Source organism: Anabrus simplex, chromosome 9 (assembly GCF_040414725.1).
Source record: "Anabrus simplex isolate iqAnaSimp1 chromosome 9, ASM4041472v1, whole genome shotgun sequence".
In the NCBI taxonomy this organism is placed as follows: domain Eukaryota; kingdom Metazoa; phylum Arthropoda; class Insecta; order Orthoptera; family Tettigoniidae; genus Anabrus; species Anabrus simplex.
In genome coordinates, this window is record NC_090273.1 from 6,050,466 (window position 1) to 6,065,692 (window position 15,227).

The 15,227-nt window shown below is 38.7% G+C and overlaps 1 protein-coding gene across 2 annotated transcripts in view; it reads right to left on the minus strand.

Annotated features, from left to right (window-relative positions):
• Window positions 1–15,227, minus strand: part of Rab3-GAP (Rab3 GTPase activating protein) — a 461,679-nt gene that overhangs the window by 373,729 nt on the left and 72,723 nt on the right. For both annotated transcript variants that reach the window (XM_067153758.2, XM_067153757.2), the window contains exon 7: window positions 13,771–13,910. In XM_067153758.2, the coding sequence (XP_067009859.2) occupies window positions 13,771–13,910 (140 nt within the window). The remainder of the gene's footprint in view (window positions 1–13,770; window positions 13,911–15,227) is intronic.

The following is a 15,227-nucleotide window of genomic DNA, read 5'->3' on the forward strand; positions in this document are numbered from 1 at the left end:
CCGGGATCTTGTCTTCACAAAATCAGATCTTAGTTCTTGTATTACTTCAAGAATATAATCATGTCGAGAGATTCTCTGTCCCGTAACTTCCTTGTAGACTATCCATGAATTTATTGCTGCTAGATCAAGTACGTTGTAAAATACATGTACAGGCCACCTTCAGCATTCAGCTCTAGTGGAGTATTTACGCGCCATTTGATCAACTACATCCACACCATACTTAGTTCCGTTATAAAATTCAGTAGTACTAGGGAGCTTCTTGTTATCTTCACTGACTTGAACGCTTGGGTGTAGAGTGCTTAGTAGAAGCACATTCTTGTTCACTTTTCCTTGATATACTGTGAGAGTAGTGTGATCTTCCTTCTGAAGTACGACAGTCTCGTACAGATTCATACGTAGTGCTTTGATTGACACCGGGATTTCCTTCCTCATTCGATTGATTGTTCCAACAATACTAGTTTTCTTCTCTTTCAGTCTCTCAGCCAACTTTACCGATGTAAAAAAGTTATCAGTGGTCACGTTACGTCCTTTCATGAGGTATGGGTCCATAAGTTTCATGACAACATTTTCAGGCAGTGACTCATTGGTGGGTCGCATTTCGTCTTTCCCAAGGTAAGAAAACCCATTGCACACATACTTAGAATCAACGTCTACCAGTAGCCAGAATTTTATGCCAAATTTATCTGGCTTGTTGGCCATATACTGCGTGAACCTTCACCGAGCTTTGCTGGGGAAGAGTTGTTCATCAACTGTGGCATTTGCTCCTGGTTTATAGCACGCATAACAATTCTCAATAAATTTATTCCAAATAGCCGAAGCCAAAGCAAATTTATCTGTCTGCAAACGAGTGGATCTAGTTTCACGGAGATCAAAGCGCAAATACCTTAGAATTTCTTTGCACCTGTTTCTTGCCATAGTGTTAGTGAAAACAGGGGGACCCCATAAAGAAGACCACAAATGATCTACAGCTAGACTAGTAAGTTTATAAGCTCCACGGGCGTATAACAAAGCAATAAAAGCACCTAATTCTTCCAAAAAAATAGACCAATTATTATCCGTTGTCTGTCTACGAGCTTCGGTCTCTGTAGACATCTTTATATGCTTCCACATGGATGTGTCAATGAATAAACGCCAGGCACTAACCTTGCTGTTAGCCTCTACGTTGCGTTTAGCGTGAGAAGTAGGCCCTGCTGCCTCTTTCAGTACATTCTGTGCAGCCATCCTTCCAGGGAGTTCCCACTACTGTCGACAACAGTCCAAATAGTTGTTCCATCATTACCACATAACTGATCCCCTGGTGCAAATGAAGAAGACTTTACCAGTTCATGACCTCTCCCACCTCGTTCCCTTCCTCTTCGAACAGGTTGCCTGCTGCTAAGAGATCGTCCTCTGCTGCAAGATTGATCACGGCTGGTTGAAGGAGTAACTGCGTCTATCGTAGGTGCGAAGTCCACTGTGTGAATATTTTCATCAACCGAATCACCATCACTATCCGACATATTATCACACTGTTGAGTTATAAAATCCTCATCGTCACTCATTGCGTCTATATCTGATAATGTATCTTCGTCACCTGATTCGTCTTTTCCTAGCTTTTCAAGTTCTGCTAATAATTGAACAGGAGTAAGTTTTTGCCGCCGAGCCATTATTATGCACTATACGACACAAGGGACAGGCACTAACTCGTCCACTCGCAACCACTGCTAGAGGCATACTATTTAGTTATATCATACGCCCATATAGCGCCACTTGTAAATATATCACAGGAAGCAAGCAGTGAGCAGAATAGAGCTCTCCATATCAAGGAAGTGAAGCGGTCAAAATGACCGCTTATGGCCTTCCTAGGTATAAGGGACAATACCGGTGTTCCCTTATTATCTACGGATGTAATTTTTGGCGTGAATGTACATAACCCTAAAAGATTAAAAGTCACAAAAGAACAACCTCGTGCGTAAAAAATTACGAGCGTGGAAATACCTTGAAATTCGCTAACGGTCAAAATGACCGCTCTGGCCGTTCTAGTGTTAAGATGCTTGCAAAGAAACAGTAGGATATAAGATCAGAAAACATCAGGACTGAATTGATGAAAATGATGAAACTGAAGCACTGATCTCAGAGAAGCATGGCAGAGGGACATGAACTCCCACTCTAACAAACAAGCCGTAAGTATTGCCAAAGCAAATGTCCAAAGATAAACCCGTGAGTTCAAGAATGCATGGTGGACAGCAAAGGCAAAAGAGTTGCAATATCTAGCAGATAAAGATTCACGACAGTTCTTCGAAGTGACAAAAGCAGTTTATTGTCCCACCACCTTAGTGGATTACACATATATATACAGGTAATAAATTATATACAGGTTCTTACATTAACTGAACTCATATGAATGTCTATATACAGTACATGTCTCATGACATAACCTCACAAACAATGCAATCATCTGACTGCATAAATAATAATAATAATAATAATAATAATAATAATAATAATAATAATAATAATAATAAATGGATGTGGATGGTGGAACATCCCTCAAACTCTATCTTATTAGTCATGGAACTTGTCAGAGAGATCTCTCTCGAGGAATACATATAACTTACAGGATGGATGGTAAACTTTTTAATTTGAGGCAATTAAAGCCAGGAAATTGGACATTCTCTGCAGCATTAGTTGAGTTACAGTGCGCTGATGATAATGACGTCGTAGCTCAGACATAAGAAGAGCTTGTGATAATCCTGAATGCTTTTTCCGCTGAGTACTACAAGATTGGACAAACTGAATACCATTAAAACACAGATCCTATACCAAGCAGCCCCTGGGGAAGGTCAAAGAGATATCAATGTCACAATTGATGGAGTGAGCCTTGAAGTTGTGAACACCTTCCCATACCTTGGCAGCACCCTCTCATCAAGTGCAAATATAGATTCAGAAATCAAACATAGAATTAACCGTCCAGGAGCATTCTTTGCTAAGTTAAGATCAAGTTTTTTTACAATCATGATGTCAATATCGCAACAAAGATTCTTGTGTACAATTCTGTAGTGGTTCCAGCCTTACTCTACGGATCTGAATCTTGGGCATGCTACAATTGACACCTTAAGAAGCTGGAACAATATCATCAGCGTTGCCCGAGGAGAATACTACAAATAATTTGACAAGGTAGGCACACAAATATCAGCGTTCTTGAAGAGGCACACACCACCAGTATAGAATTGATGGTTTTAAGACGCCAGCTATGATGGACAGGGCACACAGTTCGCATGCCCAATAATTGCATTCCCAAACAAGTGTTTCACTCTGAGCTATCAGTAGGTAAACGCTGTGTAGGCAGTCAGAGGAAGTGATTTAAAGATGTAATCAAGGCTAACTTGAAGAGATGTAACACTGATGTTGATAATTGGGAGAACTTAGCCTTGAGCGTTCATCCTGGAGATCACTTGTCCATCATGGCACACTATCTTTTGAAGAAAACCACCAACGTACAGCAAATCACAAGAAGCAACGTAGGAAAGAAAGAGAAGTGCTGAAGAGAAATAGAAACAACATGACTGCTCCACCTGTCATCACTGTGGCAAATTGTGTAACTCTCGCACTGGACTGTATAGTCACCTCCGAACGCATAGATGTCTGGAAGACAAACCCAGTCGATTACGAGTGTTTGCTTTCATCATCAGTGTCAACGATATGTCATTCTGGATGTTACAGTGTGTTTCATAATACTGTACTGGATTACACATATATACAGGTAATAATAAATTATATACAGGTTCTTAGATTAACTGAACTCATATGAATGTGTATATACAGTACAGGTTTCATGACATAACCTCACAAACATACAATCATCCGACCGCATAAATAATAATATTAATACTACATGGATGTAAACACTTCATAGCCATACATTACAAGTCATAACAATAATAATAAAAATCATAATCTTAATAATAATAATAATAATTTGAGCTCGATACTTGAATTATTTACCCATGGGTGAGAAAATACTGTTTTCAAGTTATATCAGTCTATCACACTTGTGTCAGTATGAAACCACTTTTTTTAAATACTAGGTTTCCTTGTGCACATTTAATACATGCTAATACAGAAAGCAATCCCCCATTTTTTTCATTACAGATTTCAGGGAAGCTCTTCAAATTAATAATAATAATAATAATAATAATAATAATAATAATAATAATAATAATAATAATAACCTCCTCTGCAAACCATGTGACCTTGCCGCGGTGGGGAGGCTTGCGTGTCCCAGTGATGCAGATAGCCGAGCCGCAGGTGCAACCATATCAAAATCAAATCAAATCAAAATCTCTTTATTTGCAAATGAGGTGTCTACCTCGGTGGCAAATGGTACACTAAAATACATTATTGTCAAGCACTAAATATCAAATTAACAAGAGAAGAAAATTTTCCTATAATACAATACAATTTACGCTAACAATTTTTTCTATTAAACACACAGCTCATCCCTAATAAATTTATATTGTTTACAAAATTCTACTTATAATATCTCCTGTACTACTTACAAATAAAGTCAACTGATATACAGTATGTGGAATTACTTCAAATGATACTATACAACTGGTATAAGATTAAACTTTACATTGCATTTATTTACTTTTTTTTTTTTTTACCCATTCTGGAACCTAAGTTGCATAACAACCTGCTGCGTCTTAACCAGAGCCCCTTTTGCCACCACTTTTCAGAGTTCCTGAAAGGCCTTTACAGATACCGTAGCGGTCCCAGGGCCCTCGAAGTCCCCACTGTACTTCACCCCTACAGGCAGTCCCCTACTTTGGCTGTCCAACTCCTTAGACCAGGGGATGGAATTAATTTATTTACACACATTTAATTTATTTACAATAACCTGCACTGGTCGAATGCCCTCTAACACTTCATTTATTTTCTCTGTTGCTGTTTATTCTCTTCTTGAATATCTGTACAGATTTTGGAAAAGGATCAAACACTACCCCTGGTAAACTGTTCCACTCCTTCACACTCTTCCCAATGAATGAAAATTTACCCCAATCGCTCCTGCTAAAATTCCTTCTAATTTTATATTTGTGGTCTGTCCTGCCGATATAATTATTTTCCAACTGAAGCCTCTCATGGATATCTCCCCATGCTTCTTCTCTTGTATAGGCTCTATATAATCCTATAAGTCTAGTTTTCCCCTTATCTTACTTAAAGTTTCCCACCCAAGTTCCTTTAACATTTCTGATACACTACTCTTTCTCCTGAAATCCCCTGTTACAAATCTTGCTGCTTTCCTCTGCACACTATCTATTTCTTTTATTAGGTATTCTTGGTGAGGATCCCAAACACTGTTTGCATAATCCAATAATGGACGAACCATACTTAACCCTTTCCCGCCCGCATTTTCACTCCGCTTATCCCCAGGTTTCAACCTATTATTTAGCAAAAACTGAACCAGACCGTATTGTTTCAGAAAATGTTAAATACAGTAAACACTATTGGTCACAATGAATTCAAATTTTCAATAACATTAGAAAATATACCATCACATCCATTTCTCTGTTTATTGAGTCATAATATGTTCCCCCCCCCCCCAACTCCTCGTGATACTCGACACAGAGACAGTCTGCATTTGTCACATTCCCATGTTGTCTGAATCCCTCAAAACCAATAATCACGTGATTTTGGAAGTGGAATGATGCCCATGTATATAAGATTTTATTTCATCTTGGCAAGGCTCTTCCTATTCTGTTTTTATCTTACCGGAATGCGACTGTTTGAAGGCTGCATTGTTATATGCGCAATAGGCTATGTCACTGAATAGTTTTTCTCCTCCTAACATACGTAGAAACAATATCTTTCCCCTAATACTCTTTCCGAATTGTGCGCAGGTTCAACATCATCCATTTAATCATTCGGAGCAACGAAACGTAATATTTGTATTACCTGAATTGCCGTGGCATCGCCATCAGGTCCGATTTATCGATAATCGTTTTCATTCATATCACTGTTATCACTAAAATTATCTTCGTTGATACATTATTCACTCATTAAAAATTCACCTCCTCCCCTACTCAAGGATTCTGTGTCACTTTTTTCGCCCATATTCAGCTCAGTTTCAATATACGCGATATTCAATCCCGCCATGTTTACGGACGAAACAGCTGACCCGCGCTCGCGGAAGTTCAAGACCGTTGCCTAGGCAACGTCAAGACAGATTATCTCTCTTCCTTTATTTCCTAAGACTTGTAGATTGCACTGCGTGTTCATAAATGCCTTATAAACACTTCACTGATGAGAAAAATAACAAACTATCGCACAGATCGCAGACGAATGCAGATAATGCAGCCGGGCGCTTTCGGGCACTAAGGACCGGAAGGCTAAATGAACAGTCGGGCGCTTTCGGGGGCTAAGGGCCTGAAAGGGTTAAGTAACTTTTTTCTTTTAATTCTTTATTGCATCCTTTAAGTAGCCTCATTATGACATGTAACGATCTGTATGCTTTCCCAACAATGTCATCAACATGACTCTTCCAGTGCAAATTACTTTCAAATCTCACACCTAAGTATTTGCACTTGCCATCTTTTGGGATAACTACCTCATTCAAAGCATATTCAAATTCAGTTTTAAAGCTCCTGTTTGTAAAAGTTGTAACAGTTGATTTGCCTCCATTAACCTTCATATTATTTTCTTCAACCCATTGTTGGATAGTTTCAAGGTCCCTTTGTAATTCTGAACAATCCTCAATGTTATTTATTTCCCTATAAATGATTATGTCATCTGCATACAATCTTATTTTTGATGTTATATTGTTCCCTAAATCATTTGCGTATATTAAGACAAGTAACTGACCGATTATACTACCCTGTGCAATTCCCTTCCTGCGATACATTATTTCCTACTTTGACTTTCTGAACCCTTGAATTTAGAAATGTTTTTATCAAACGTGTAACCCTTACGTCCAATCCTATTCCCTCCAATTTCTTTAATAATATTCCATGTTCCACTCTATCAAAGGCTTTGGAAAGATCTATGGCTATGCAATCTAACTGACCTTCTGATTCCAAATGATCTGATATGACCTGCTGAAATCCCACCAGTTGTGACTCACAAGAAAATTTCTTTCTAAATCCATACTGGCTCCTCATGAACCAATTCTTATCATCACATATCCCTCTGATGTACTTTGATATTAAACTCTCCAGTATTTTACAAACTATACTGGTCAGGCTGATTGGTCTGTAGTTCTCTGGTTTCCTTTTATCACCCTTTCCTTTATAAATTGGTATTATTATAGATTCCTTCCATTCCTTTGGTATTACACTATTATTTATGACATAGTCAAAGAGAAATTTTAAATAAGGCACTATCGGATGAGTATCTGTTGAGAGACCAGACTAACGAATGGTTCATCGAAAGGGGGGTCGCAGCCTTTCGGTAGTTGCAAGGGCGGCAGTCTAGATGATTGACTGATACGACCTTGTAATAATACTCAACATGGCTTGGCTGTGTTGATACTGCTACACGGCTGAAAGCAACGGGAAACTACAGCCGTAACTACCTCCCGAGGACATGCAGCTCTCTCTGTATGAATGATGTACTGATGATGGCTTCCTCCCGGGTAAAATATTCCGGAGGTAAACTAGTCCCCCATTCGGATCTCCGGGTGGGGACTACACGAGAGGGGGCGATCATCAAGAAGATAGACACTGACATTCTGTGAGTCGTAGCGTGGAATGTTAGAAGTTTGAATCGTTGTGGTAGGTTAGAGAATCTGAAAAGGGAGATGGATAGGCTAAAGTTAGATGTAGTTGGTATAAGTGAAGTACGTTGGCAGGAAGAACAAGATTTTTGGTCAGGCGACTACCGAATTATCAACACAAAATCAAACAGGGGAAATGCAGGAGTTGGTTTAATAATGAATAAGAAAATAGGGCAGCGGGTAAGCTACTACGACCAGCATAGTGAAAGAATTATTGTCGTCAAGACAGACACCAAACGAATGCCCACCACAATAGTGCAGGTCTATGTGCCTACTAGTTCAGCGGATGATGAGGAAATCGAAATAATGAAGAAACAAAAGATGTAATACAATATGTAAAAGGTGATGAGAATCTAATTGTGATGGGAGACTGGAATGCAGTGGTAGGCCAAGGAAGAGAAGGTAGTACAGTAGGAGAATTTGGATTGGGACAAAGGAACGAAAGAGGAAGTCGGCTGGTTGAATTCTGCACTGATCATAATTTAGTCCTTGCCAATACTTAGTTCAAACACCACAAACGACGGCTGTATATGTGGACGAGACCTGGGGACACTAGAAGGTATCAAATAGACTTCATTATGATTAGGCAGAGATTCAGAAACCAGGTGTTGGATTGCAAAACTTTCCCAGGAGCAGACGTGGACTCTGACCACAACTTGCTGGTCATGAAATGCCATCTGAAGTTGAAGAAACTGAAGAAAGGAAAGAATGCAAAAAGATGGGATTTAGACAAGTTGAAAGAAAAGAGTGTGAGGGATTGTTTCAAGGAACATGTTGCAAAATGACTAAATGAAAAGGCTGAAAGAAACACAATACAGGAAGAGTGGATAGTCATGAAAGATGAAGTCAGTAGGGCTGCTGAAGAAATGTTAGGAAGGAAGAAAAGATCAAATAAGAATCAGTGGATAACTCAGGAGATACTAGACCTAATTGATGAATGACAAAAATACAAGAATGCTAGAAATGAAAAGGGCAGAAAAGAATACAGGCGATTAAAGAATCAAGTGGATAGAAAGTGCAAGGTAGCTAAGGAAGAATGGCTGAAGAAGTGCAAGGATGTCAAAGGCTGTATGGTCCTGGGAAAGGTAGATGCTGCATACAGGAAAATCAAGGAAACCTTTGGAGAAAGGAAATCTAGGTGTATGAATATTAAGAGCTCAGATGGAGAGCCACTTCTAGGGAAAGAAGACAAAGCAGAAAGATGGCAGGAGTATGTCCAACAGTTGTATCAAGGTAAAGATGTAGATAATTTGGTTTTGGAACATGAAGAGGCTGTTGATGCTGATGAAATGGGAGACCCAATTTTAAGGTCAGAGTTTGACAGAGCTGTGAGTGACCTAAATAGGAACAAGGCACCTGGAATTGATGACATTCCCTCTGAATTACTAACTGCCTTAGGAGAAACCAGCATGGCAAGGTTATTTCATTTAGTGTGCAAAATGTATGAGACAGGAGAAGTCCCATCCGATTTTCGGCAGAATGTTATTATACCTATTCCCAAGAAAGCCGGTGCTGACAGATGTGAAAACTACCGCACCATTAGTTTAGTATCTCATGCCTGCAAAATTTTAACACGTATTATTTACAGAAGAATGGAAAAACAAGTTGAAGCTGAGTTGGGAGAAGATCAATTTCGCTTCAGAAGAAATGTAGGAACACGTGAAGCAATCCTGACTTTACGTCTGATCTTAGAGGATCGAATCAAGAAGGACAAGCCCATGTACATGACATTCGTAGATCTAGAAAAGGCATTCGATAATGTTGATTGGACCAAGCTATTTATGATTCTGAAGAAAATAGGGATCAGATACCGAGAACGAAGAATTATCTACAATCTGTATAAAAATCAGTCTGCAGTTATAAGAATCGAGGGCTTTGAAAAAGAAGCAACAATCCAGAAAGGAGTAAGGCAAGGCTGCAGTTTGTCCCCTCTCCTTTTCAATGTTTACATAGAACAGGCAGTAAAGGAAATCAAAGAGAAATTTGGAAAGGGAATCACAGTCCAAGGAGAGGAAATCAAAACCTTGAGATTTGCCGATGATATTGTTATTTTATCTGAGACTGTAGAAGATCTCGAGAAGTTGCTGAATGGTATGGATGAAGTCTTTGGTAAGGAGTACAAGATGAAAATAAATAAGTCCAAAACAAAAGTAATGGAGTGCAGTCAAACGAAGGCAGGTGATATAGGAAATATTAGATTAGGAAATGAAGTCTTAAAGGAAGTAGATTGATACTATTACTTGGGTAGTAAAATAACTAACGATGGCAGAAGTAAGGAGGACATAAAATGTAGACTAGCACAAGCAAAGAAGAGCTTTCTTAAGAAAAGAAATTCTCTCACTTCAAACATTGATATCAGAATTAGAAAGATGTTTTTGAAGACTTTCGTGTGGAGCGTGGCATTGTATGGAAGTGAAACATGGACGATAACTAGCTCAGAAAGAAAGAGAATAGAGGCTTTTGAAATGTGGTGTTACAGAAGAATGCTGAAGGTGAGATGGATCGATCGAATCACGAATGAAGTGATACTGAATCGAATTGGCGAGAGGAGATCGATTTGGCTAAATTTGACGAGAAGAAGAGATAGAATGATAGGACACATCTTAAGACACCCAGGACTTGTTCAGTTGGTTCTTGAAGGAAGTGTAGGTGGTAAGAACGGTAGGGGTAGACCAAGGTATGAATATGACAAGCAGATTAGAGCAGATGTAGGATGCAATCGTTACGTAGAAAGGAAAAGGTTAGCACAGGATAGGGTGACATGTAGAGCTGCATCAAACCAGTCTACCGACTGATGACTCAAACAACAACAACAATAATAATAATAATAATAATAATAATAATAATAATAATAATAATAATAATAATAATAATGACAGCAATCAGCTTCAGCGATCCTGCATTAACAGAATTCAAGAGACTCACTTTTACAAACCTAAAACAAATGACAACACTCGCATTGGAAAGAGCAACTGAAGAGAACATTCTTTTAAAAACAGAACATTGACAAAGGAAAATTATTTTTCAAAAACTTAGTAGACAACTAGAAAATCACACATCATAGTGAAAAGTGCTGGGAACAAAAACATTTGTTCAAATGAATAGATATCCTTTTAAAATAAAGTAAATCCATTTCCCTTTCACTGCCCCATTCAGCCCTCCACAGTGATTTTATTTTAACATTTTAAAATTCAGATAGTTTTTAAGCATAACAAGATACCTATTAGATGTTTTTAAGAAGATAAAATACACTTTGTAATTTCACTGAAGTATAGTAACATTACTGAAGATGTTCCCAATGGAACGAAACATTTACTATAAATAATTAAATTAGTTTGCTTAAAGCATATATAAGTATCAAAAAAGGTGGATATTTTCTGTTAATGATTCAATGTAATTGGTATGTTCTAAGCTGTCAGCGGAGAGATCGCGTGGATGACATTAGTAGACGAATAAGTTTGAGTGGTGTCTTTAAAAGTAGGAAAGATCACAATATGAAGATAAAGTTGGAATTCAAGAGGACAAATTAAGTCAAGTATTTGTTTATAGGAAGGGGAGTTAGGGACTGGAATAACTAAGGGAGATGTTCAATAAATTTTCAATTTCTATGCAATCATATACGAAAAGGCTATGAAAACAGACAGAGAATCTGCCACCTGTGTGACTGCCCTAAATGCAGATCAGTAGTGATCGTAAGAAAATTGTTAAACAATACTGTACATATATACGCAAGATTTAAGTGATTTGATAGAATCTGAGGATGATCTTGTAAAACAAAACATGTAATTCTGTGTATATATAGAGAGAGAGAGAGAGAGAAAGAGAGAGAGAGAGAAAGAGAGAGAGAGAAAGAGAGAGAGAGAGAGAGAGAGAGAGAGAGAGAGTGTGTGTGTGTGTGTGTGTGTGTACACACAGTATACATTTTTTTACTGGATGTTATAGTGTTATAAATTATATTGAAATTGTATGTTTGACAGACTGGAAATATTTTATGTTGCATTTTACAATTCATTATTTTACTGTTACTCTCAAGAAATCTGGTATCTGCAATTCGTCCATTAACAGACATATTAATGTTCGTCCCAAGCCAAAATAAAGGAGGGTTGGTGAAATCAGACATCCTCACTGCAAAAATTCCGTCATGAAAAAATCCAAGCCCATTAGGGATATGCAGATTAAAAGCCATCTTATTGGGACTCCGGTCTACTAGAGTCAAGGTAAGCACCAAGCTGAGGCCTGAACGGCACAGCAGTAATTGAAAGTACTGTCAGAAACAATCTCCCTCCAACATACTGGACATCAAACAGAAACTAGCGCTATTACAGAGACGAGACAAGAACAATCTCTCCTCATGAACCACAGTCATCAGAGCTCATTTCTGCTTCTGACCAATCACTGTGTTTCTTTCCATGTTGTGATTTTTCTATAAATGCCTCGATTTGCACCTGACTTTCTTCCCTTTACAATCTTTCACTCTGTTCGTGTCCTCCTGATGAAGCTGGGAAGCGGAGAAACTGACGACGAGAGGTTGTCCTGGTCTCATTTTGCCTGTCATGGTGCTTCCTGATGTGTGATGTTGTAACGTTCCAGACGTTACAGTGTAATTATGTTAATTTTATTATGTGTAATTAATTCGGGAATTTAACGTCATGATATTTATCTTGGTATGTAATTGTATTATAATTCATGTTTAATCATTTCATTACTTTGTAACTACGACTTGTAAACGAGGGCTGAATATCCTAATATTCACTTAGATTCTTGCGACAGTCGGTTAAAATTAACTTGCAGTAGATTTCCTCTATCTTGCCACATCACCGAGGAAGAAGGAAGGACAAATTTAGACACCAAGTTCTGGGAAAGCGAGCACGTGTTCACGCGTCCTAACGAAAGCTACCGTATTTCGACCAGAATTATTCGAATTGTTCACCGCCTATATTTTCAAAGGAGCGTCATGTTGCCATGGATACTGAGTGAAAGGACGAATAGAAGAACAGTTGATATCTTGGTTATGGCCCGTCAACTCTAATATCTGGAGTGGGGAGAGACGTATCATCTGATTGGACCACGTGTAGCGACCTGTAATTAGCGCGAGAGAAGGTTATAAAAGGGCGTGTTGGAGCTCGTGGCTTCATCTTATGATCTTATGATCTTCTGATCTTCTACGAGAACTCTCTCTACATTATTCTACGTATTCATTCGCTACTTGATCTTCTACGTGATAATCTACTTGATTCTTCGTCTCGATACTTAGAAATTCTGAATGAGGGGTGTATAGCCACTCTCATCAGGAATTACGTACAGCACGGCTACAAGACCGGTTTGAACCAGTCTAAGTCAATAGATAGTTTTAATCTAGATAGAAATGAAACTTCAGAGAACATTTTCAGTAAAGTTGGAAGGATTCTTAATTGAGTATCCTCTCCATATAACCCAAGGTGGTTCTTCTAACTATGACTTAGGGCTTATCTCCAATATATGGGATAAAGCATAATAGGGAGTGTTAGTTTTGAAGTCATCTTCCAATTAGTGGTGGGTGCAATTTGCAAGGCAGGAATGGTACTTAGCTGCAGATGAAGAGATCTCAAAGACGACCGATGATGTTCCAGCTACAAGGATGGAAGCTTTCCAAGGACCAGCAGAACAAGACTACATGGTGAGCAAGCGAGTTAAAGATATTGCAAGTTTTCGCGAAGTAGAGTCATTCAATTTTTTGTTAAATTCATTTTCTATTTTTAAATTCAGTTCTCGTTAAACCGTCGTCATTTATATTAAATATAATAAATAGTATTTTTCTAGTTCATTTTAATCAATCTGCCTTAATTAGCCTTTTGATTTTTAATTCTCCTGCTTAATGATTAGTGCACTATCACCCCACCCCTGTGATAAGAGTCTGTCCAAGCTTGATTATAAATTTTATCTTTAAGTCCTCAACTTAAAGATTGGCGCCCTTTGCTTGCTTGGTTGCATTTCTCGTATGATGATTGTTCTCAAAGAGGGGAAGTCACAATGTCACAAACCTTTCCACATCCGAATTGCTATCCCCTTCTGGTTATCAAGTAACAAGACTCTATTGAGGCTATCAGATACAGCAGACAGAGTCCTGTTGGGAGACATCACAATGTGCTCGCCGTTCCTCAGGTAGTCGCTCAGTCCAAACCTGTGAAGCAAAACAACACATCAAACTTAGAGTTTTTACATCTCCAGAAAACTAAACTAACTTCACTTCCTCCCCACACCCAGCACAGTCTCCAACTTGTTCGTAACATCACCCTTGTTTTTGCATGCCAGTTAAATGGGGTGAAAAGTCTGGTTGCCGCTCTTGCTCTGTTTCTCACACAGTCCTTGATATCCTTCTTATAACCATAACAGCAATAGTTTTGAGACACTGTTGTGGTTTGAAAATTGTAAGTTGCGACTAGCAGTAAGCATGTGTTGTAAACCTTATGATTCAGGTTGACTGAAACGTGGCTAAGTTTGGCAAAGGCTGTTCCATTCATCCCAATTCTGCATTTGAATTCTGTTGTTTGAATTTTCAAAGGATTCAACAAAGTTACCATCCACCATAATGTGGGTATGGCCTGTGTGCATCACGTTTGTTTACACAGAGCCCAATAGATATTTCATCTTCCTCTATCCCAGTGGTGTACCCCCGAAGTAAGAGCATAACAAGTGTTGCCGGGTGGCCAATGATAACCATTTTCTGCAGCTTGCTCAAGAGTCCCTGCATGCCCCGAGGCAGGAACATGTTGTTGTTGCCGGGGACTTCTTGACACCGTGTAAAAATCCCACCCCAGCAACCGAGCAGCTACACCATAATAACAATTTACTGTATTGTACCTAGGCAAAGGAAACCTACTTTACAGAAGCAGCAGCGATCTATGGCAAAGAACTAATCCTACCATGTTCCCTTCTCGGGCAACGTGGCAAGCATTCATAAGAAAGATGGAGGAACGTGGTTTTCTCATTAACTTTTGTAACTTACCAATAACACACACACGCGCGCGCGTGTATTATTATTTATGCAACAATTTCCTATACACACTTACTGAAGAAAAATTGAAGTGAATCAGTGGATTTCAAAACAAAATATTTTAAAAAGATTAATGCAGCATTAAGTAAGCAATTAATAGTTCAGGCAAGGGATTCTGTGTAGTGGTAGAGAAAAACAAGAAATTGAAAGAAAGATTTTACTGAAAATGACCTGGCTCAACTGCTGACCGAAAAGAGTTCATGTGCGTGCCGCTCGAGACGAACCACTGCTCTATCCAGGTCTCTTCTAATTATACTATTCTTGATTGTTTTCAACCACTTTAATCTGGGTCTCTATAATCCACTTTGGCATCCCTCCCTCTTAACATGTCCAAACTCTCCATTCTGTACTACTGTAGGCCTGCTGTATGCCTTGTACTTGCACGGAAACATCGTGGCTTATCGAACTTTCCTATCTTATAAAGATATAACAGAAGAGTTTTAC